This window comes from Ambystoma mexicanum, chromosome 2p (assembly GCF_040938575.1).
Source record: "Ambystoma mexicanum isolate Mex_15411 chromosome 2p, UKY_AmexF1_1, whole genome shotgun sequence".
NCBI classification, from domain to species: Eukaryota; Metazoa; Chordata; class Amphibia; order Caudata; family Ambystomatidae; genus Ambystoma; species Ambystoma mexicanum.
Genome location: NC_090923.1, coordinates 156,456,552 through 156,481,214, shown reverse-complemented (window position 1 = coordinate 156,481,214; position 24,663 = coordinate 156,456,552). Strand labels below are relative to the sequence as shown.

General features: G+C 44.7%; 1 protein-coding gene across 5 annotated transcripts in view; it reads left to right on the top strand.

Moving 5' to 3' along the window:
• Positions 1-24,663, top strand: part of GRIP2 (glutamate receptor interacting protein 2) — a 1,278,809-nt gene that overhangs the window by 766,252 nt on the left and 487,894 nt on the right. For all 5 annotated transcript variants that reach the window (XM_069643409.1, XM_069643410.1, XM_069643412.1 and 2 more), the window contains exon 2: positions 20,536-20,616. In XM_069643409.1, the coding sequence (XP_069499510.1) occupies positions 20,536-20,616 (81 nt within the window). The remainder of the gene's footprint in view (positions 1-20,535; positions 20,617-24,663) is intronic.

Here is a 24,663-nt window from a genome sequence, read left to right as displayed (position 1 = left end):
TGTTATGTTATTTTGCATTCATATAGCGCCTTATATACCATTGGTATGGTCTGAAGGCGCTGGTCTTTGATTCTCCACTCATCTGGATGCCTACAAGGGAAGCCTGGGGGGCACCTCACTTTTTTGGGTATTTGGGAGCAGAAGACCTAGCGTGGTTCTGGGGGGGCCAAAGAGGGGGGGTGGCTGGGAGGTACACAACCATTTGACAACTGAACTAGGCTCGCAGGTCTGTCACATGTGGCATCAAATTTGTGTGGCTTGTATAATTGAGAGATACTAGCCACCTTACCTTTAAACTCTGGTATGCCTTATAGTTAGTTTCTTGTGCCACCAGGATATCAACTCTGTAGTGTCATTGTTGGAACAGAGGTGCATATTTTAAATGCAGCTTCTGCACTGTAGTGACATGGCTGTCACTGTTACTGTCAAGAGGGCACCTGTGACCTAACCCTGCTCTATGCCACTTGAGAGCAGGCACTGCAAATCAGGACACTGATTCAGCAGGGCACAGGTGTATGCTGCTTTTGGCATGGAGCTTATGAAAGGGGGACCTGGTTAGCCGGTCACACTTACTGAGATGGAATTACCTTCATCATTTTATTCTTTCCTAAACCCTCAAGAAAGCCAGGGCTTCTAGATCCTTGCCAGATGGCTATTCCTCACAAGGAGGCCCTCCATATTAGTTAAATGAAGGTTAGGGTGGCAGTGTCGGAAATAACCGACCACAGGGTTGCATTAATTAAGGTTCTGGTGGCCACCTGATCAGTGTTAGTTACGCCATTGCTTGTCCACTGCCTTTTCCAAATCTCCAGGTGGTGGGTTCACTCACTGCAGTCAGTCACCAAAACTGGTCCCAATCCATGATGCTATGAGGTCCCATTGTTGTCAAACCCACACTGTTCACAGGAATAATGTCCAGCTGCATGTCCTCGCCCATAGATCTTCAGAGGGTACGTCCTAGGCTTGCCCCATGGTACAGCTGTGCTGTATGCGATGACAATAACTGCTAGCCAATTGAAGGAAGCTTTCTTTGGGTACATGGTGTGACTCTTCCCTGGACCCTGGAGGTATGCATTGGAAACCTCACCCCTCTCGAGCTCTGTCAATTAGACGTCGACCTGGCAGGAAAGGTGAAGAAACTTGAATGTTGCAGCAGATGCTCATAGGACCTTCAGCTGTAAAGATCGTGCCCCGAATGGCCCATCATGTCGGTGGCCAGTTAGCTCGGAGATTGACACGGTGGTATGGAATCTGAAATAATGGCCCACCGTGATGGAGAAGCTTACTTCAAGATGGGCCATTAGCAGCTAAAGGGCAAGTTTTGATGTTGACTAACGATTGACTTAATACCCATTAATATTTATGGGCACCTTTTTGGAGACCGCTGGCATTCATTCCCTTAGCCGATCTGCTGAAGTCCAGGTGGGGAACGTTGAAGGGGTACACATAATTACTACCTCTTTGCTAACGGAAGGGTGGGCTCAAGAGTGATTGTTCTGATCATGAGATTTAAAGAGACCTGGAGAAGGGACGATTAGGGGGGGGGAACCACTATAAGGAGGTGCCAGGTTCCTTCCACCACCACATCTCAACCTTTTAAATATGCAAGGCTGGTCAAATGGTTTTGTTAGCGGGTGAGCCCTATTGAAGTGTAGGGATACGCTTATCGTGAGTCTGAGTGAGGGGTAGGTGACCAACGTCAAATGTAGGGGTGGGGTAAGAGGTTTCAACCAGCAAAGTCGCCCCTTATTACCTGCATTTGTACAAGGCCTGCCAAAACAAGGCTTGCATAGAGCGTGAACAATCTTTGCACCTGTTCCAATACAAGTGTGTTGTCTGTTGCCATCCGTTGGGACTTGATCTGTATTGGTTGTCTTGAGACTTTCCATGTAATGATCTTCCATGATAGCTGTACCCAAGACCAACAACTTATGGGCCCAGAAAAGTATTGACTGTTATTAGATGGGTCATGCAGCGATATGTTCTGTGTTTCACTACCCCATATCCTGCCCTGGACCTTCATGTCAGAAATAGGTACTCGGTGTGTGCCAATGAGCTTTTTTAAAAGCAAGCTCCTTGGCCCCCGCCCGGGCCTTACCTGCCCGACAAGGGTCAGACACTGCGGCATCCTGGAGTTCTTTCCTGCGAGTGGCTGCCATGGAAAGGGAGAGGGACAACACGTTTTCCCTTCTCCCCGATCCCTGGCAGCTTTTTTTTTTGTGCTTCTTTTTTTTTTCCTCAAGTCGGGAAACGGTCACAGCACAGTTACTCTTAGTACCCACTACGACATGCCGGGGTACTAATGGCAATATATCTCTGGGAGGGGGGCATTACAGTAATGCCCCTGAGGCTTTGTTAAAGCCTTGCTTCACTCAGGCTTCTATGACCCCAGAGGCAAATGACCGCAGTAATGCCCCTCCTCCTCGGGTTATATTGCCTAATTAATAGGTATCTGTAGTCAGCTATTTTAGGGATAACAGGTTGGACTTCACTTGATAGCAATGCTATGGAAGGAGAAATTGCAAAGCTGGGAGAGTGTTGCCCTGGTCAATTCCCCATGAAAGCAGCAAAGGTTGTTCCTAGAAAGGGGGAGTATGATTGGGGGTGAGGGGCTAAAAGAATGTCTTTGGTTCCTTCTGCATTCTACCACTTTGAATTGAGCCGTAGGTATCGCCGGCATCGGTGATTGCATTGGGCGCTATCCAGGAGAGAAATTGCATCTTGGGTCAACCCATTTGCTTCTCATACCTTTTCTCTGCTCTCTAAATTCAGGTTTTCACGTTGATTGGACTAACTGGAAACCTTGTGCTGAGATGGAACCGTGCATTAGCTTTCGGCTTTGCTGAAACCAGTGGGGCCCCTCTCCCACAGCTTGAGTGGCAATCCTGGAGGGAGGGCGGTGGACTGGTGCCTGCCAGGGCTCGAGGAATGTGGCAGCTGCTCCAGAGATGTTTATGCCTCTTTGACATCAGCAGCGTCTGTAACGAATGGTGTTTACGCAGCGCGAGTGATTTAGCTCAGGTTGTCCAGGCTCCGCTGCTCCCTGGCCCTGGTGTTTCATAGAGATAGAGAGAGGTGTATAAGTGCCTGGGAGTCCCTCAATATTACGTGGAGGCCCTAGCAACTGTGTACCGCCATTTCCGGTCTGGAAGCTACACGCTGTCTCTATTATTGCACACTTGATTTGCAGCAAGCAATGTTGTGTGCCCCCCAACGCAGTCCCCGTCTCCAAGGCCACAGATCCTGCCTTCGCAGGACTATTGTGCGAGTTAGCAGCTACAATTACCAATGGTGACGTATTTTTTTTTTAATTCTTTTTTAAAAAATGTACTCGAATTCCCTGAACCAACTATGGGAGGTTCGGTGGTGTGTTTCACTGCATCCAAGACATGTGGGTCGACATGGTGGGTTTTGAATCTCATTTCTGAAAAACGGACTATAGGCATGCGATTGAGAACAGTTAGTTGTGGGAGGCAAGCCGCTCCTTTAGCATACCTCCTCAAAGTGTTCTGTCTAACGCAAAGGAAGGATCAAGCCTGGCTCGAAGGGCCTCATACAGGCCCAGCCAGGAAAATGGCGGTGGGACACGGGACCAGTGTTTTTGTATGGTATCGAGGGGGGGGGGGGGGCCGGGCTGAGAGAAAAGTGGATGGGACGAAAGTGGAATAGGGGGGGGGAGAAGGTGGATATTGGTGCTCAGGAGGATAGAGACAGCAGCACTGTTTTTTTGGATGGTGCCGGTATCTGAGGAAGAGAAAACCGGATAGTGGTGCAAGTGTTGGATGAGGGGTGGGGGGTGTCAGGTCGTTCCACAGGGCATGCAGCCCGCCCACATCGTTGTGTGGGCAGACCACCGTTGCGGTCTCATTCTCCCCGAGTAAGGGGAAGTGACGTTGGGTTAGGGAGGGGGCTACGGGGAGTTGGCAGTTCCTGCCTTGTAACAATAAAGACAAGTTGCGTGTAATCCTGGCTCCTGCGTATTATGTTCCACCTACTCGGTTCAAGGGTCCCGAGTAAAACCTCACAATTGGCGACGAAGGGGTACGTGATACCCGCCCGTGCCTGTAGGAGGCCCGCGGTCGAAGCGCATCGGCGCACCTCCGCTCCCGAGGCTGGGGAGGCACGCAGAGGACCGCGGCTTGGCGCGTCGACACTCCTCTAGTGCGTGGACTCGCCACACGCAGGGGGACACTCAGCACCGCGAGCGCGGCGGCAGAGGAAGGCCGCCCTCGCGTGAGCGTGCTTGCGCAACACGAGGCCAGTGAGATTCGTCCACAACGCGGCAGGCCCGCAAGTCGTCACGGGCGGCGATCCCGCCCCCCCCTCTCCCTCCCTCTTCAACCCGCAGGCGGCGGGAGGCCCCGTGAGAGTCGGGAACCCGGGGGCAATCCTCTGTTCAGTGAAGGGGCGTATCACAGCCCATCAAGACGACACAGGGCCCGCGCGGAGTAAAACCTCACGGGGGGGTGCATCGCTGGGGAAATGGAGGGGAGAAATCTGGTGTGGGAGGAGGGGCTATAGGAGATGGCAACTCTCGGGTAGAGCAAGGGCGCGGCCCATGGTTCTACTACAAAGGGGTGGCACTTACCTTATGAAGCAGCAAACCCTCTTTAACTTTGCCCCCCAGGCCGCTCTTCATCCTTTCCATATTGGGTAGTGCAGCGCTCCTGTACTGCTCCAGCCAATCCGGTGAGTGGTAGAGGGCGCCACAGGAAGTCAGCCACACTTCCGTATGTGCCACCGTCATGTCAGCGTGTTATTTTGCCATGCTTGTTGTCAGCCCCTGGTTTGAACGTGCACTGACCGGAAATGAGCATCAGAGCCTCAGCTTTAAACTGAGCAGCCCAAGCTCCCTGGACGCGCCAGGGAAAATGTTAAATGCACGCCGTAATCCAATGTAGAGCTGGGCTAGTTTATTCTGGCTTTCCAATACATTCCAAATAATAAAACTGGGCTGTGTGCTTCCATTAATGCCTTCTTGAAGCAGCTTGTTCTATTAAATTGGTAGTTCCACCCCCACCCCACACACCCAAAAAATAACTAAAAACAAAATTGATGGGGCTTTTTCATTAAAAAAAATCGCTGTAAAAAAAACCCTACAAAAAAAAATCCTACGATGAAATGACATGGGACCATTCAATTAATTGAATGCAGACATTATATAGACCTATTAATCCATTATTTTATACAAAATACCTGGTGTGACGAAATGTGTATGGGTCAGTAGGAGCACAGGGATTAGCAATGGTTTTATAAGTGTTCTACTCTGTCCTGCCACGGTGCCCCCGGATCCAGTCCAAAACATTGATGAATGTATAAAGTGAATGATATATCTCCTTAGCACATTATGAAAGTGTAGGCCTGAGTGCAGACTCTATTCTTCATGAGGTGAGCGAGTGGGTATTGGAAACCTCCGAACAGTAGTTGCCCCCCAAAAAACTGAATCACTAAACCTTTGTAAAAATTGTACTTCACACAGATGGCAACAACCACATAAGACACATCCCTGTAAAGAAAATGCACAGATAATACAGGCTACAATAGATTGAGGCTGTTCAGTCACTGTATTAAAGGGCAGTATGAAAAATAGGAGACCAGAGCAGTAGAACAGTATTGATAAAGTGATTACTTTAAAGTGTCTTTTAAGGTCAACAAAGTTCCATAAACTGAAGGTATTAATGCCATGCGGTCAGAAGCCCGAAAGCCTGGATAGTGGCCTCTAGTTCATTCAAAACTCGTTGAGTCTTTGCAGTAGCTTGCCGCCTTCATATGGACTTCCTGGTGCTTTCCTGTAGGTCTAGACTCGATTCTTTGCAGCGAGCAGGCTTAACCAAATTTAGGAAAAGCAGCCTGGTTTGGCAAGCTGGGACAGTGTGAAAGCTCGTCATGTTGGGTTTCAGGCAGACAGTAATGAGCCGGAGCAGTCCGACAGCTCCAAGGCGTTTCATTGCGCAGAAAGCGGGTGATTCTGTTACAGCAGGTTGATGTCAACCCTGTTCAAATCAGGAAAATTCCTGTGCGTTGCCCCAACCAACAAAAGGGAGTAGTGTCCAGGCTTTCACTTGCTGAGAGTACTCCCTTCCCCCCCCAAACATGCGCCCGCAAGGCACGCAATACAAATAAATACATACAAATACTTGAGTAGTACATTCGTCCACTCTACCCAGTCCCGGGAAACAGTCTGAAGCTACTTGCAAGGGGGTATGTTGCAGTCCAGTCCAGGGCAGGGGCGAGGGAAGCTTCCTTGGTGCCAGCAGTCTTCAATACTGATGGGCTTTTTTTCAGTTGTTACCTATTAGCCCTGAGAGATGGTCCCGGCAAGAACCTCCTGCTCTTCTGAAAGGCTTGCCTTAACCCTGTGGCAAGCAAATGGGCCAGCTTTTACTCTGAGCTTTGGGTTTCTCCTTAGTTTCAATCATTTCCAATATGGTTCACAAGATTTCTTTAAGAGGGCTCACTCTCTTATATGGGGTAGCCTTCATAGGAATTGCAACAATGTTTTTCCTTGGTTTGCCGCTCCACCCGATATTGATCAAAGCATGTCTTTGAAGGTGGGCAAGTCTCAGTTACATTTGTATAGCCAGTCCAACCCCTGGAAAATTGTTCTAGATCCCCACTGGCTTGGCATAAGACCTCTGGGAGCTGCACCAGCATGGGTAATTGAGCGTCAAGAGCCAGAACCAGGCAACAATGTTACTTTCCTGTCTAAGCCTGCCAAAGTGTTTAACCCAACTCCATCACGTGTTTGCAGTAGGATGTAGGTTTGGATTTATTTCAGCGAGGTTTCCTTGCTGCCAGGGTCATGCGGCTATTAGAGTTCATGTGTTTTTACATGAACTGTTGAATGCAGCCCAAGGCTTTGATATAGATAATTTTGGTTATCTAATAAAATCGCTTGTATAATAGTTAAGAAGTTGCTAAAATACCTACTCAGTCCCACACTCCTACTAAACCTACAAAATCTCAGTCATAAAGCTGAAATGGGCACAATGTGAATGGTATACCTCGTTCGCCTCTCAGCCTGCCCTCAGCTCACGCTAACCTATCAGGGGTGTCGTTTGGGGGTCGCAGCTGTAACCCCTGAGCTCTCCCTTGCTACCCTAGTGGTCTCTCTTGCTACCCCTAGAAAAAAGATTGTTTTAACTTTTGTTTTTGCTTAACTTTGTTTTATTTATTTTTTAATGCAAGCTCCTGGGCTGTGGCCAGTGTCATGTGGCTCTTTATTTTTGGAGTGGATGACTTTCTTGTTCATGCCTCTCAAAAAAAAAAAAATGGGGTTCCATAATTGTATCACTTTGAGCAGCGACACTAAAAAAGAAAGAATAGGAATAACAAATAATTTGTCTTTCTGGAATTCTATACAATAATTGCTAGACTCATTAGTTTATTTCAGGCACACTTCAGGGGGTGAGTCACTGATTTAGTCTGTTCATTAACGCCTCAACTCAGCCTTTCACCCTTCAGAGTTCGATAAATGAGTACCAACACAGGTTGGGTGATTTTGTATGTATAAGCGCTTAAGCGCTATATATCAACTTATCATTTGGCCTCGAACGTCTGCTTGCATTTACAGTAATTGGTAATATGGTCCTATACACACTGATATTAATGGTACATATGGTGATCCATTCTTCTCTGAAATGTATATAACATTATAGTGAAATCGCAACCCCGTTTCTCATAGTGTACTTAGGAACAATATGTGATGTCCCTTCCTGTTTTGTCAAGGGGTGAAAGATTGTGTTCCATCACTTCTCATGATGTCACTTCGAGGTGGGGGAGGGGTCAAATGACATCACTTCCTGTGATGTCACCAAAGGTCATGTGATGGCACTTCCGCTACCCCTGGCATTTTGGTGAAATGACATCCCTGCAGGCTATCCTCTTGAAGAGGAATGTAAGCGAGCAAAGGAGCATCCGAACAATAAGGCTGCAATACCAAAATAAAAGCATGCCCAGCCAAGGCTCTATGATGAGACCTAAAACCAATACAAGCACAGTAATCAAAAACAATGTCCTTAGACATGTGAAAGGGACTTAGTCTCTTTTGCATATGGCGGCCATCTTTTTTTCTTGATTTTGTCATCTGTAGGTCGGCTGCACTAACAGCACGAATCTCCCTATGAAAAATTGTGACGCCATTCACACCCCTGACGAACCGCGCCCGAGCTGAGGACCTCGCTTTACTCGGGCAGGCCTTATTAGCAATCAAACAGCCACCAAGTCCTGGGATCACGCACATCTAATTTGGATCACAGCTGCCCATGGGTCCCTGGCTGTTGCACCTTTGGGTTCCATCGAGCTGGTTTTCAGGAATGCACATGCACTTTAGCAGCATGGCAGGTTACACTTTGCACTATGTTTCATCTTTTGGCATTATGAAAATAAGCTTAGCAGAGCTCACTTTCAGAGGCAGAATAACCAGCGTTGGAAGAATCGAAGCTCGCTGTAGATGGCATTCAGTCACAGTATTAAAACATGTTTCCCATATCCTCATATCCGCAAATACAGGAAAGAGCTGGTGGACAAGTTAACATCACATGTGCGCTCCTATCCAGCTGCTGCGTGTGCACACCTGAAGTACTTGTTGCTTTGGGTCCGAGATTGTGGCTAACCCACACTTCAGCTGCTGCGCTGTCTGTGGACCTTGTGCAACAGATGTGTGCAGGTGATGCGAGTGGTTTTGTTAAATATTCGCAAGGCCTGAACCCGGCCCGACTGCAATCCCCACCGGTCTCTTTGTTAACATAGGAGCCTGTGTGTAAAGGGCATGTTTGAGGAGGCCAGACTTTCCTGCAGAAAATCGAAATCAAATTTGTATTGCAAAAATGCAAATACTCAGGTTGGCACCCCCTTGTCAATGGCATTCGGTCACACCTGTGCTGCATGCAGAAAAGCAACTTGGTGCTTGGAAAAAACGTTGCCACTTTCTCCACAAAAGGCCACTCTTGCTTAGAATCCATTCCTAAAGGCAGCTTTGCTCACACTGTCTGAGGTAGTAAGGCGCCACTACCAGGAAGCACCTTGCGCAGTGTTTGTCAATTCATCTCTGCTTCTTGATCTTAAAGTATAACCCACCCTCCCCCCCTCCAACCTGTCCCCCTCCCATCCCCCACCAACCCCTCTACTCTTCAGGAAAGGCGTACACGAATCATCGCCTTTCACTAATTGGTGAGATCTTTTATGAATACGGTGTTCAGAACAAACTCTTCGCAATCGTCGCTTGTGCCTGGAGGCTGGAGGGGCACCTCTCGAGGTACCTACCCAGCTGTTTTCAGGGTGTTAATAAACACAACTGTGCGTAACGTCGCGTGCCAGCTGTGGACTTGTGATCAAGGATGTTGGTGGTCTGCTAACTGGGCTGCAAACGAAGGGCGGCGACGCCTCGCTAATGGGCGCTCCCAGATGGGCGTAAAAATGCTCCAGAAATGGCTCCTTGAAAAAAAAAAGTAGCAGCTGTACGATTTTAGGACTGGTCAAGAAAAGACATGGAACAGGCTCGCACAAACACTTGCTGTTAATTGGGTGGGGATATTTTATGATATTGGTGGCACCTGTGTGAATATTGGTTTACAAAGTTTGTAATCGTGTTTTTTTTTTTTTTATTCAGCGTCGTGCTCTATTCCTCCTGCTTCTAAGCGCTGTAATATGTGGTGGTACTCCAGTTACTGCTACTGAAAAATCAGTTCATGATTCTTGCAAGTACCCTTTTAAGCTTTAAATATGAAATGGGTCAACCAGCTGAAAATAGCACTTGAGAATGGCGTTTCTGTTTTAATAGAACCTTCCATCATTGAAACGGGGTGTGGGAGAGAAACCCTAAATTGCCACTTTTTATTTTTTTAAAAAACATTTTTTATTGGTTAAACCTTTCACATTTTCAAAGAATTGGGTACAGTCAATAAACAAGATTAAAAGCAATAGAATACAATAAACTAACACTTGCCTCCACCAAATCGCAAAAGTATGTTTAAATATTTATTTTTATTTGAATTATGATGCACTGCGGCAGGAGCTCTGCAAAGGTGGAACAGAATACCTCTATTCCTTACAGGAGAGCTCTGCATCTTTTGGTTCGCCATGTGTTTCGGACTGCAGCTCCCATGATTCTGCTCCATTGGCTGTGCTGCTAGGGCTGGTTAGTAGTTGTAGTCCAAAACATCCCAGGAGCCAAAGATGGCAGATCGCAGTCTTCAGCTTACTTTGCACTTCATCTGCACGACAATGACAGTTTGCTGTGTGATTTAATACATCAGTGCTCTAGTAAATTGCTGTGTGCATTGAACTAGGTTATGCACCTTTTTTGGTATGGCAAAATGCCAGCTTTTTCACACGTACATATTGTCACGGGTGTTGACTTGAATAGCTATCAGCATTGTGTGAAGAACATTATTCAAGGAGATTTCGCTGCTACAGGCTGCAGTTCTTTTCTTGTTTAGGTTGACGGTACATGTTACTGCTTTCCTTTTTAAAATTTGTTAGTTATACAAAGTAACCTTTAACAATTCATGACTACATAACATCAATCATTACAATATTAAAATCCAACAGTTCATCCAATTATTACAAACATTTTCTTTTTAAAATAAGAGACAAAAACATAGCACCTCAAATTCAAAAAAACATAGGAACGTTCGTATCCATAGGCAATTCTAACTGTTACGAGTTTAAGAAGCCAACCACTGCCAGTACAATTGATGTTGTGTCCAGCTAAACAATTATTCCAAATGTTCCCGATCACCCAGAATCAATACATTCTGAAACCTCGTAAATAAGATGCGTCTATTTCCTACCAAGGCAATGCACACTGTGAATACATCTTTTAAAGTCTGGTTTATCATGCTCATTACAAAATCCGCAATTGGTAGAGGCCAATGATAACAAACCGTGCCTCATCAGTATTTCCTTGGTATGTACTAAATCTTTCAATCTTAAAAAACGATGCCTGGTCTGTCTATCTGGATGCTGAAATCGTATCCCTGCGTAGCTTTGCTAGTGGGTATCCAGTCAATTTCAAATCAATGACATTTCACTTTCAGGGGATTATCTACCAAGTTTGGTCTAGATAAACCCATATTCCTAAACAAATTCAGGAAAAAAAACATCAGAAACATCCCCTAAAAATCTATCACCATTAATATAGTATTTTTTAAAAAAATAATTAAAGATTCGTTCAAGGGATCAAAAATCTTTCTATGAAACGACAGAAGTTGCCAATAAGCTCTGCAGGCAAACGGATACCGAGCTTGTATAAGCAGCCAATGGTACAGAACTCGGAAGTCTCAAGGCTCTCCTCAAGATCAAACACTCCAAATAAATTAGAAATTCTAAAACCCATTGCGCCTGAACTTCTATTCCAATATACAACCTTGGAAACGATCTTTCATCGATGTTAAAACCTAGATTATAGAGAATGTGTCATACTTTGCATCTACTAAACTAAGCTAATTAGACCAGCCCAGGGCACAACTTTTCATCCACTCTTTAACTTGTCATTTATATTGTTTCGAGATAATGTCTACCTTTTTCTAACACATTGAAACGAGATTTTCATTCTCTTAGTACAGTGCATTATTTAAGTTTACATCAAATTCATTTTTAAGAAGTTGGAAGAGACCTGGCTAGCAAATGCATCAATTAAAAACTGTAGACCAATCTGAGTACAATCAGCATTGAAAAAAAATCTGCATATGCCCACCAATTTGTTTTAAAATAGATTTTAGGTGATGCAAATGAGACTCGATCCAGGCGGTCCCCTATGTCTGACATATATACATTAAAAAGACAGGGTGCTAAGAATCAACCCTGTCTTAACTCCCTCGAAGTGGAGATTTTTCACGAAAGGGCCAAATTCCGATTGAATCTGACCAGCTCGTTTGAGGGATTATGAACCAGAAATCAGGCAAAGGAGCCCACAAGGGATTCCCACATTTTTCAGTTTGGTCCATAAAAGAAATCCAATGCAGCTGAGAGATCAATGGTCATTAAATCATATTTTATGGACCATACCACATTGCAACATAAAACTATTTAGGGAAGTTCCAACCTGCTTCCAGAAACCAGACTGCCATTTTATTTTATTTTTCTATTTTTTTTCCCATAGTTCTAAATGCCCCAATAGCATCGTCACAAATACCTTGCTATCGGCATCCAAGATGGCAATTGGCTTATAGTTATAATCAGCTCGGGAGCCCTTCTTACACATTGACATAGTATGGGCGGTGGACCAGAATTTCGGAAAAATTAGAATCCACCACCTGCTTGAAGTTAGAATTGAGACCCAGGCAGCTGGGATACCTTTGAATAATAAATTGGACACGATGCACGAGAGGTACTGATCTTCAAAGCTTCTAATGTTAACATATCCTGGATTCAGTTTCCAATCTTCGTTACTTCCTACTAAATCAAGATTCTTCTCATGTTCAGGCAATTTGGCCAGTGCCATTTGGCCAGTGCATACAATTCTTCAAAATGGGAGACTCTGACTTGCTTTAAACCTTCTTTATTTCACGTTTTAAGAGAAAACCCTGTCCATTCACTAGATATACCCTGACTTCCCCTCTCTCATATGGATTCCCGTAGCAGTTGTTGCAGAATATAACCGTGATTACCAGAAATACCATTGCTTTTGTCGAGACTTTGGGTTCTTTAAGATTCTCTTTTTAGGTCTGTTAAAGCCTGCCAGAGGTCATGCATTAGGAGAATGAGGGCTGGGCTACCAGGAAGGTGTCACATACTACCATTCGATGATGCACTAGTTTTCATTGGTGGTTTGGGAGCTCTCCTTATTCCTCACCAATGGCTAAAACCTGCATCTTGCTTTCTGTGAGTAAGCTGTCTTTTCAGTTCCATGTCTTCAGCGTAACATACAATAGTGCGCATGTCTTTCCTTGGATGCTTTTGCATTGCTGCTTTCACCACACAGATGTCTAAGATTCTTCCCCTCACAAGCCACCATCCTTTAAAAACAAGCCTAAGCTATCTCAACTATCATGCTTTGGCCCTGTTTCTAAGGGGTTTTGGGCTTGTAGTTTTTCCAAAGATGGTCCTCTTTTCTTTGCAGGTGAGGGTGCCTCCCCTTGACCCCCCACACACTCCAGTCTTGCTGTGGCCACCCACCTTTGCAAAATCCCAGTCCCCGGTTCCCCCAGCTCGCACCATCCCACCAACTCCTCAGCTCACCTGCCACAACCCCTTCCAGACTGTAGACTCACGCTATCCCTGTTCAGTTGTTTGAATGATGGAAGTGCGGAGCGGCAAACGCATGTTATGGGCTAGTCATACACCATTTCATCCCTAACCCCAAGTCCACCCCTCAGTAATCGACCAACAAGATTTTGAGAGAGGGGTGATTTGGAGATCACTGTTTAGTTTGCTATTCGCCCTCATTCTCTCTAAACCAAGTGGAAGATGGGACTTGTTTTGGGGTTCTAGCACAGTGAGATGGGAACCATTTAGTATTCGTGTGTGGTGGTATCCGTCTGTGGCGACCATAGTTTAGAGTAGTTTGGCAGTTCAGCACTGGGAAGTAAATGTAGGCACTCCCAAAAAGTTCCCTTCAATAATTGGAAAATTGGCATTCTCAGGGTAAAACCACCATCTCCACAATGTGCAGACCTACTTTGGCTACAAGCTATGGATCCACAAGCTTTTTATCACGCCAACCCCCACAATGTACTATACTGATCTAAAGAAGATCTGGAAATCGAATCTGCACTTTCCAGCACTACATATGAGACAGTGCTAGTCTACTGGAAAACACGAACCAAATATCTTTTTTTGGTTTTGGAAAAATTTAGGGTTTCTCTGGTGGTGATACAGAATTAGAGGAAATGAGTAGTGTCAATTTTCCAGAAATCTTTAAATGAAGTCTAGCAGTGGCTCGGAGAAGAGGTTAAGTAGTCACAATGGGGGAAAGATGTGGAGTTGAGGGTCCTTTTGGTATCCACTATTTGTATGGGTTAGTACCCTTTAGGACCACCTGGTTTCCAAAGGGAATGATGTGCTGATACTGAAAGATGGGAAGCTGTAGTCAACACATGCACCTGAAGGAATGCAGGATGGGCAGGGTACTGTACTGGTGTTTAAGGAGTGTATTGTATTGATTCTTTAACTTTCAAGTAAGGACTAAATTAAGCAGTGTAAGAGCTGAACAGATTTTGGATGGTTTGCATTCGTGTCCCGATAGTACTGGGTTGCCAAAAGAGATTCCTATATCAACGGTAAAGGCCCTATAAGCAATCTGTTGATCAGACACCTGCTAGGAAGATTGAGGTATTGGAACACGGTGCTGCAGTGGAGATGCTTATGGTAACATTATCTGGATCTTCAAGTGTTTCAATCTATATGCATTTTATTAAACTGAGTTTTACTGGCCAACATAAGCGAATTGTGAGAAGGGATATTTGTCAAATTCTCTGATAACCTGTTACCTATGTGTTGAGATTCAGTGCACCATACGGAGGACTTGCTAAATGTATAGAGTTTTTGTTGCTTGCATCGGAGATTAACAGTTTTGGAGGTAGGACGTGATCATATTTTCAAATCGTTTCTTGTATTAGTTATTGACGGGAGAACTATTCTAACAAACTGCAAAGATGTATAGAGGAAATCGACTATCTTAAATGCTAGAAATAGTAAAGCAAATTAAGGGGGCTTCAAGAAATTGGAACCAGTGTGTGGCCACCTCTTGATGCTTTCGACATCTTTGTATTAAATTAATTTAAAAGAAATTATAATCTGTAATGGATGTCAAACTAGTCTGTTTTGCTAATTTTAGAAGTTCAGCATGTGTTTAAGTATATAGTGTACTTCAACTGTATTGATCAATTTTTACTTTGTTTTTGGAACGTTTTTACAAGCCATCATTCTCCGTCTGAAGTCGATAATGATAAAATATAAAGAAAACCCTTCGTTTTTTCCCTATATCTTTTTAGGACCCTCCCCCCATCTCGGATTTTCTTCTGCGCTTCCCCAACATTGGCTCACTTCTCTACTCGCCCCATTCAGATATGCAATTGTGGAGAAAAAAAAGCTGGAAGATGGAGCGTGAAGCCCCTTTGTCACCATACACCATTCTCCCTTCCTAATGAACCATTTTCTGCATCTCTCCTGCTTCACATGTGGCTATTTGAGGAAGTAGATCTTATGCCAGTCAAGAAATCCCATGCAAAGACCTGGGCACAGAAGACTTCTTATGCAAAACCAAGCCATTTGCTTGCGTCATTAGTGCGATCAGATTTAAAGGCAGTGCTTCTCTCCGTGCCAGTGGTGAGACATGCACAGATGCAAGTGGCGGGTCAGTTTCCCCACTTTCAGGGACTGAACATGATCAAAGTCAATCTAAAGTCCATGGAATGTGATTGGTGGGGGGCGGTTCTGAGGTTCAATGATGGCCTGTTAAATTAAACTCTACTTCCTGATCTGCTCGTATAATGACATTCTTGCAATGATAAACATTTCAAATGTCTGAGCCTAATATGTAGAATTTGGAGCTGAAGAGGAGAATTCTAGATTTGTTGCACGCCAGAGTTCTGGGGTGCCTGTATGCTTTTCTCAGATAATGTGTTAATAATAATCTCGCTTCAACAGAAAATGAAAGTGGCTTGCATATTCCTCTCGAACCACATCCAGTGAAGACTGGAAGAGAGGTCATAACTCGCTGTTCCTCTCTTCATTGACGTTTGACCATCTTACTATTGTCCCCTCCATCTCATTCTAATTGTTTCTCTAGCTCCATAAAAGGGTTTGCTAGCCTCATTAAGTGCTATACGCCATTCCCCAATGAACGTCCTCACAATTGATGGATTAAAATGTAAATGGCCCATACAAATTCCTTGTAAATTCAGTAACCTGTAAATTGCCTACAATGTGATTTTTGAAACCAATAGATCTAAACGCACCGGCTTTAAAATGATACTACTATTTTAAGTAATAACAATTGTACAAGATGTTTGTGTCTCTTGAGAAGTTCTAGAAGTTGAGCATTGACTTCTTTAGGGCAGTTAGAATTCAGAACAATTTTCAAATATTGACTAAATGTTTTTATTGTAAATTGGTGCAAGCTTAATTTAGTTTGTGTTCTCTGATCACTGGAATTGGCGGATAAAAAGCAGATTTAAAAATCTAAAAGTTTGCAAAAAGAAGAATCCTATTCTAAAGGCAGCTTTTCAAATTGGTGAATGTATACATGTGTTAATGTATTATCGTTGTGAATGGAGTTCATTTCTATCCTACAGTCGCCAATTCTGTTTCTTCTGCTCTTATATGAACTGATGAAACAACTTGGAGACATTTTAAGTGTTTTGTGTACTTTTTCCTTGCTCTTGGTTCGTTGAAATGGATTCATGGCGTACGGTGGCACAACTTCTTATTGCTGGGTTTGTGTGCCTAACTGTCCTTGTGTCCATCATCTACATAATCCGAAAATGAATTCCGCCAATCCATGTCTTTGATCATAGAGCATCTAAGGTTTCGGTGTAGGGTGTTGGGGGTCCTGACCCACGTTTGAGCTATCATGCTGCAACGTTTGGTGCTGTGGGCTTAGAAAATCCAAGATGGCCAAAAATCCCACATGTGCGCCAGAATCCAGGAGGACCACGCAGTTTGTGCGCACACCAAAATGGTTGCCTAACTTGCCACCCACCAGTGCGAGCATGATGGGCCAGGGTGCCATGAGTGGAATGGGTGCCAAAGGTAAAACAGCAGCGCCTGTTAACTAAAAAAACAAACGCTTTAAAATTACCTTTGGTTTCTCTGAATGCAAGCTCAAAATGCCTATTTTGAAACATTGCAACACATCCAAAAATCTCACTGAACACCAGCAGACATCTGGCAGAATGAAGTTTTGTGTGCCTACAAAATCTGGGAAGATGAAGAGCCCAAAATAATGTTGATAACAAGACTGGCTGAGTGCTAAACTGAACTGAAAGACACTAAAATCGAAATGTTTAGAATAAATGAGTGACCTACTTTTGAGTGTCACATAGTTTTTCACTGTTGAAATGTCATAGTTTTGGACTTAGAATCAGCATTCTAGCTGCATGTGTAAAAATTGTAAGTTTGATTTAAACTGGGAACCCAAAATGACATGTAGCTAAAAACTGGCTTAAAGAGATTCCAATTCTGCCTGACATCTACCCCCACAGGAGTTGAAACTTGATCAGCAGGTTCCCAGGCCTGGCTGCATTCTGTTGCCCCTGCCAAAAAGAGGTGACACACTCTCTGATTGAATTACCTGGGGACTGCAGGAAACTAAACAAAGGGCCCAGGCAGATGGTTTATTGGGGGGGTCGTAAATGGCTTCCTTTTGAACAAAGCCCTTCCTTGACTCAGGCAGATGGTTTATTGGGGGGGGTCGTAAAGTGGCTTCCTCTTGGCAGAAATGGGGAGGGGCAGCCCCCTCTGAGGACAGGCCGAGCTTAAAGAAAGTGGATAGACTGGTTTCTCCACCATGTGACCTGGGAAGACACAGCCCTGTTGGCCAGAATATGATTTTAAGAAGGATGTACATCTCATGGTGCGGACTTGTCAAAATTATCTAAATGATACCATAATTCTTGTGATTTTTCTGCCCACATTTTAAAAGGTTTTAGGACCCGGTGGTATGATCTGGGGGTTTACGAGTGGAAAAGAGGCTGTTACTCTAAATGTATGCATGTTAAAAATCTGACACTTCCTTATCTAAATGCCCACATGCCTTGCACACAATTGTATAAATTTGGAGAAAAATCCGATATGGGGAAAGCTACTAAAAAGCACAAAAAGTTGCCATTTCTTTACCCAAGCTCCTAGAAACGCCAGGGTCGGAACAGTGCCTCCCATCAGTAATGCATGATGTGTGTATGCAATGACAAACAACTGTGTATCTGTGGAATATGTATTTGGGTCAAATATAGATTTGTGTGCAATTTGACAGGGGAGTGTCCTTTCTGCAGGCCATAAAACAGCATCACCATGACTCACATTTCCTTTCCCCGATCAAGGAAGAGAGAAAAGCTTGACCAATGATCAGTTGAGAGAGGGGCTGTCTTAGTGATGCTGCGCACACACCCACTTTCAAAAGACATAAAAAGAGCCACTGGAAGCTAGAGAGGACATTCAAATCCAGTTGCTGCGGAGCGTTTTGCCAGACCACACAACATCCAGAAGATACCAATTCCAGACTGACTCCAGCTACATACTCCAGAACCTAGAACTTATACTTTAGAACCTAAATCAGAGGCCTAAAACCACAAGCTGAGTTCTCTGCAGCAGGCCTCAAATCATTGCAAGCTACTCACAGCCGGGCAAGCTGCTTGAATCCCTTGCCAAGAACTTTTGCCAGGACCAGTGCAGAGATCCAGGAGCCGTGCAGAGACCGCTGTATCCGGACAGACCAGACCATGCAGAACCGCAGACCCAGAGACCAGATCGCTGTGAAGTGGCGCTAGCCTGATTGATCAGATCCGTGACGAGGTCCAGTCCTTCCAAAATATATTGTGAGTACTTAGGTCAGATTGTAACAGAAATAAGATCTTAGTTTAAAATAATCTAATCCAAACTATTTTAATCTAACCAGAACTGCCTCGTAGAAGTTGTCACTTGTCATTTTGTAAAGCTGCACCACTGTCACTTGTCAATTCTGCAGCTGCATAGCTGTCACTTGTCAATTTGAGTTACTTTAAATCCGAAAAACAACCCTTACAAAATCAAATCGTTCATATCTCTGGAACTGTTCGTCCTAGGAACTTGGTTTAACTTTCCTCTGAAAGCTTATGATCTCAGCTTTCTAAGGAACCCACTCCTTATACTTTTGCCATAATCGCGATTCACGCACTCGCGAATTTTACCGCGATTTGCGATTTGGTTAAAAATCCAGCCACGTGTAACCATCAGCAGCTTTTTGCTTTCCTCTGCTAAAAATGTGTTTGCCTCTTAATAACATCCCTGAATCATTGCTAAAGTGAGCCTGAGCTCATCCAAAGTATCTCTCACTCACCCTGAACCTCCTAAAGGGAATTAAAAGCATTTTCAGCATATTTCTCACTTCATTGCCACCACATTCAAAGCACTTGGGCCTGTGTTTTAAAACTCATACCGGTTTTCTCTAAGCTTGCTGGGGTGGGAATTGAATTTCCTATTGTATTTGATTGCATTCCTGAGAACTGTGTGTGTTACTTCCATCTCCTTCCTTTTCTTACATTGCATAGGGGAGGGGAGTGAATTGCCAGAGAAAAAGTGATTATCTTTTGCTAAAATCATATCAAGTATTTCTGTACTGCATTTTATTCCTCATTGCTTTTCCCTTGAAATCATAAAAGTGTTTTTGCTACTTTATCCATCCTACACCAACTCCTCATTGATTATAAAGAAGTGTGCTAGTGTCAGATTACCCCTTGTTGATTAACGTTATATTTATAAGGGCGATATTGATTATTAATTTATTATAAAACCGTGGTATCTATATTTTGTCTTATGTCTCAAATAAACCTTTTAAACTTGCAAAACAGAACTACTTCTTGGCTCAGTGGGGTCAGGGGGATTCTAAGAGAGGGGTGTTATATAGGCGTAGTCATCCAGAACTCATGAACTGGACATAAAGACATATCAATAAGGGTTTCCATTCAGTATCCCAGACTAGGCATTGACTTAGCTGTAGTGTTGAATTGAATCCTCTTACAAGGGAGAGGGCCCGGAAGCCACACCCCTCTGCCACTGCCAGTGGAGAGGAGCATCCCAATGCCACTCCCCGCCACCCCAGTGTCGCCTGACTCCCTCTGCTGTTCCAGTAGTGGCAGAGCTAGGCAACAGCGTGGATGCTATGTTCATGGCGAGGAGCATGACTCTCCTCACTCCCCCCACCACCCACAAACACCTGCCGACAAGGTTCTTCTCCCTTTGCAGCTGCGTGACCCTCCTCCTTCTGTCACTCATTTGTGAGTCTGCAACCTATAGCTATCCAGATGTGTTGGACTAGGGCTCCCATGCTCTTTATCCATTTACTAAGGTGGCTAGGGTTGATGGAGGTTTTGTCCAAAACATCTGGAGAGCCAAAGGTTGAAGACCCCTAATGGAGAGAAGCAAATCATCTCTGCCATTTCCCTGCCCTCCCTGTCAATGCTCTGCAGACCTGGACATAGGACCTTATTACGTTTGGGTGTCAGAGGATGACGCACATACCAGGCAAAATGCGTGTTTCTTGATGTAAGGCAACACATGGTATTTCATTGGAGTAGCAGGGTAAACCAATGCAATATCTGATGGGGTGTGAGGAACCTGGCCAGTGGTGAAAAGTCATGCAAACCAAAGGCATCCAATGTCAATAGCTGGCCATAATATATAGGTCATGGGCACATGATGGCATGGAGCAAATGATGGCAATGCCTGCCCAATCATGTGAGTACCTGGACTTATGATGCCACTATCTGGTGACCAATTTTCACAATTAAGACTACACTCAGGTTTTGACCATGCTTTTCATTGCATAATGGTGATTTATTGTCTTGCTAAAGATCTTTCACTTAAAGTGATCCTTTCATTCCCTTCTAATTGCAGATGATGGCCCATACGCTAAGGGAAGCAAAGACTCTGGGGGACTGGACACCGCCCTGGTGTCAAGAAGACAAAGCATTCCAGGTAAATGGACCATGCATGGTGTGCCCTGTTCAGATTACTGCATGATGCTACTGAGTAATGTGCATGTGAAGCATTCCAAGTGTGTACTGGTGGGTTTACACCCCACTGCAGAAGAATTGAACAATCAACCCTTAATCATGATTCAATAATTGTTGAGGGCAAGTACAGTGTGTCGGACCCAAAAGGCAAACCCCCCACCACCCACCAGGCTCTAGGACAGGAAACAGAAATTCGAAGTTGGTGTTCAGTGTGTGTGTGTGTGTGTGTCCCTGCTGCCACTGCCTGGTACACACCAGAGGGATGCAACCCCGCACACCTGCATCCAATCGGCCTCCCTGAAGATTGCTGAGGCATGGAAGTGCGCTAGAAGGAGAACATCTTTGGACTGTTTGAGCTTACTGCAGCTGGGACCCAGATTAGTGCCCCTGCCACCTCAAGATTTTGTTTGTACATATAGATGTTTTCAATGGCTAAAGCTTAGTTAAAGTATAGTTAAGTTGCCTACATTTATGGCAACAAAACCCTTGAAATTCAACGTTGGAACCGGCTTAACTGAGTGTGTTTCCGTTGATGTCCTTCATGACGCTATGTACCCCATAATGCCATTATGTATGTCATGGTGAATCCCGTCTCTTATAATATGAATGTGTGCATGGTCTTTGCAATGGAAAATCGCCAGGTTATGCTTGTTATGACTTCCCACATCTGCTGAATTTCAGGTTTGTTGCTATAAATGTAGGCAACTTAAAGTCAAAGTTATTAGCAATTAATTTTCCATGTGTCCTATGGTACTTGATACTCTAGTGTGGTGGCCGCCGCACTATAATAGTGTTCCCGCAAATAGGCCTAGATAATTTACTTTTCATTTATACAAATTCAGCTTTATTTATTTTTCATTTATAAAGTGCACTAAACCTGAGGGGCATCAAGGCGCTTGTTAGATAATACACATACTAGGACTAAGGAGCATTTTACATGGCAGTCATTTCACAGGTACATAGTTGTCGGTACAGATAATGTTCAAGGCAGAATCGGGGAGAACAGTAGGGTTTCGAGCCGTTTCCTGAAGGCCCAATACGATTGTTCCACTCTTAGTTGCAGAGGTTAATCGTTGCAACACTTAGCACCAAGTACCGGGAAGATGGAACCTCCTGATCTTGCCCTTTTAAATCTAGGGGCTAGTCAGGTGTGTGACTAAGCAGAACGGGTGGACCTGGTGGATTGAGATTTAGAGAATTGGCGACATGGGTATCTAGGAGAAGAGTTCGACAGACATTTTGTGTATGATGGCAAGAGATTTAAATGTAATGTGCTCCCAGATCTTATCTGAACGTATAAAGTGCGGCACAAGCCCAAGGGCATCATGGCGCTGAAGCTGCAGAGGTGAAGCCAACCTGGAAAGCAAGAACTAGAATAGGTTTTCAGAGCTCGACGGATAGGCAGATAGTCCTCAATGGCACGTAAATAGAGGAAGAAGGTTGCAGGCCTTAGCTGCGGATGGGAAGCCAATGTGCTGTTCTAGCTGCAGAGATGTGGTCATGCTTTGGTATGTTGAGAGCTGCTCATGGGCAATATTCTGAATGGCACGCAACATCTGCAAGCTACATATCAAAGATCCTACAAATGGTGCATTGCAGTAGTCAAGCTTGTAGCCTATGGGGGCTCTGACAATGGTGAGGCTGCTTTCTCCAGACAAGAATGGTCAGCAGGCATTAATTTGTTTTGAAGTATGGGCTGCAGAGGAGGCGATCGCGTTGACCTGACTAGAGTGACAAAATGGCATCAAAACAGATTACCAGGGTTTTGACATTGCCGGTAACTGGTATGGTGATGCCCTCAATGATGAAAGATTTGTAAGAGTGGCCAAGACTGTTTAGCATTAATTGTGAGCCAACCACCAGAATTTGTCTTTTCATCAATGAGGCAGAGATGGTGTGAGGCCATCCAGACTTGGATGGTGTGCTAGACTGAGCATAGGTTCAGGGTGTCTGTGTCATAGGTTCCCATGAGGGGGGGCAAGATTTGCCGATCGTCTACACAGTTTGTGTATGACAATCCTTTGTTGTCTAGTTGGTCAAATAGTGGCTTTGTGAAAATGTTGGAGAGATGCAGGATCCTTATGGGAGACCACATGTGACTGGGGCTGATGATGCAGTTGCACTTGGAGAGAAGACACTCATGGTTCTCTCTGGGAGAAATGTAGAGATCCCGGTGATTGCATCAGACGAGAAATGAGCGACTTGGGCCAGATATCGGCAAAGAAATTGGTGATCCACCAAGTCAAAGGCTATTGATAAATCAAGGAGCAGGAGGCAGGCTGATTCGCTAGAATCCTTGATCTCGTCCAATTCGTCAAGTCTAAGAGGGCTGATTCTGTGATATGCCCTGGGGGGGGGAGCCTGACTGGTGCATGCCTAGCAGGTTGTGTTTCCAGGAAACTCTGGATCTTCAGGTATGCTTCGCAATCCAACATTGTTAGTAAGAAGAGACAGTAGTTGGTGGGTATGTTGGAGTCCAAGGGGGGTTCTTTGTTTGTTAGGAGAGGTAGAACCCAGGCGTCCTTTAGGCTGGAGCGTACTGGCTGGAGGTTACTGAGCAGGAGGCAAAGGAAGAGTTGATGAGCGAGACGATGAAAGGAGCCAGCAGTTCCATGCAATCCCTTATGATATTTGCCAGGCAGATGGTGCCCTGGCAGCGGGAGGCTTTTAGGCCTTTGATATTCATCACCGCCAGCTGAGAGATGGGTTTGAAGTAAAACAAAAGGGACATTGTGTGTTTTTTTTTTTAGGGGCCCTGTAGGGGAGGCACTGGGTGCCTGAATAGTCAAGGAATTTTCTTTGCTAGTGATCTTTTTCTGAAGTTTTCACAATTTTGTGGAGTAAGGTCTTTTGGATGATGGCACACCAGGCGCTATCCTGTATGCAATTAGATGAAGGGAAATGGGTGCTTTCTAGCTCCTGAATGACGGCAAAGAGCTTTCCTTGTATTGGAGGCATTTCTTTTTCCTAGGAAAGCCTTTTTGTAGACGCTGGCAGGAATGGAGTAGTGGTTTTGGTTTTCTTTGGTGGGGTTGTGTGTCCACTTGAATTATTTCCTTTGGATGAGTGGGGCGATGGTGTCAATGGCCAGGGTGAGTAAGGTGGTCTATCGGTCAACCAATATGTCAGGATCATTGATTGGTATGTGTATCTGCGTAAACTCGGTGAGCCATGGCAGGATACAAGCTTTGGTGATGTTTTTTGTGTTCTGGGTGGCAGTGAAGAGTAGGGAAAAAGCTACTGTGGCAGGGCTCTTGACGTTAGGTGGTATGAAAGAAATTATGTTGTGGTCTGCTCAAGGGCTCGGCAGATTGGCGGTAAATGAAGTGTAACAGTTCAAGTCAGCCATTCAAGGATGCAGCCTTTGGAGTGTGTGGGGTTGAGGATGCATTGGTTGAAACCCAGTTCCTGAAGTGAGTTTGCTAGGGATAGCGCATTCAAGTCGTAAGTCATCTTTGTCGTTGAACCCAAGATTATAGTCGCAGAGGAGGAGGGTCATTTTTGATGTGGCTTTTGAATCTGCAAGGAGGCGGAGGATATCCTTTTTGAAGGAGAGAATAGGGCTTGGGCCCTGATGTAGCACGTGGATAGTTACTGTAGATGTGTGCGAGATGTTGAGCAGGTTGATTAGTAGTTCCCCACTGGAGAAGCTGGTGTTATTAATTTCTCTAAGATTTGGGGTGGCTCTGGCAATGAGGGTGGTGACTCTGCCTCTGGCTGCTTCTCTATCTTTGCGATAGATTATGTAGCTTGGAGGTATTGCTAGTGATAGCGAAGGGTCAGCTGCAGCATTGAGCCAGGATTGGGAGAAATTGCTAGATGTTCAGGTTGTTTGTTGTGATAAGGACAGAGATTTCAATAGCATGAGCCCGGAGGGATCTGGCATTTATTAGTGCTAACTTTATCAATTAGTTTGGCTGCAGATTAGGCTTGCAGGTTAAATCTTGAAGTGCAGTAGGTGTGCTTTGAAGCTCCATAGGGGTAGGGGCACCCTTTACATCAGCAAGTG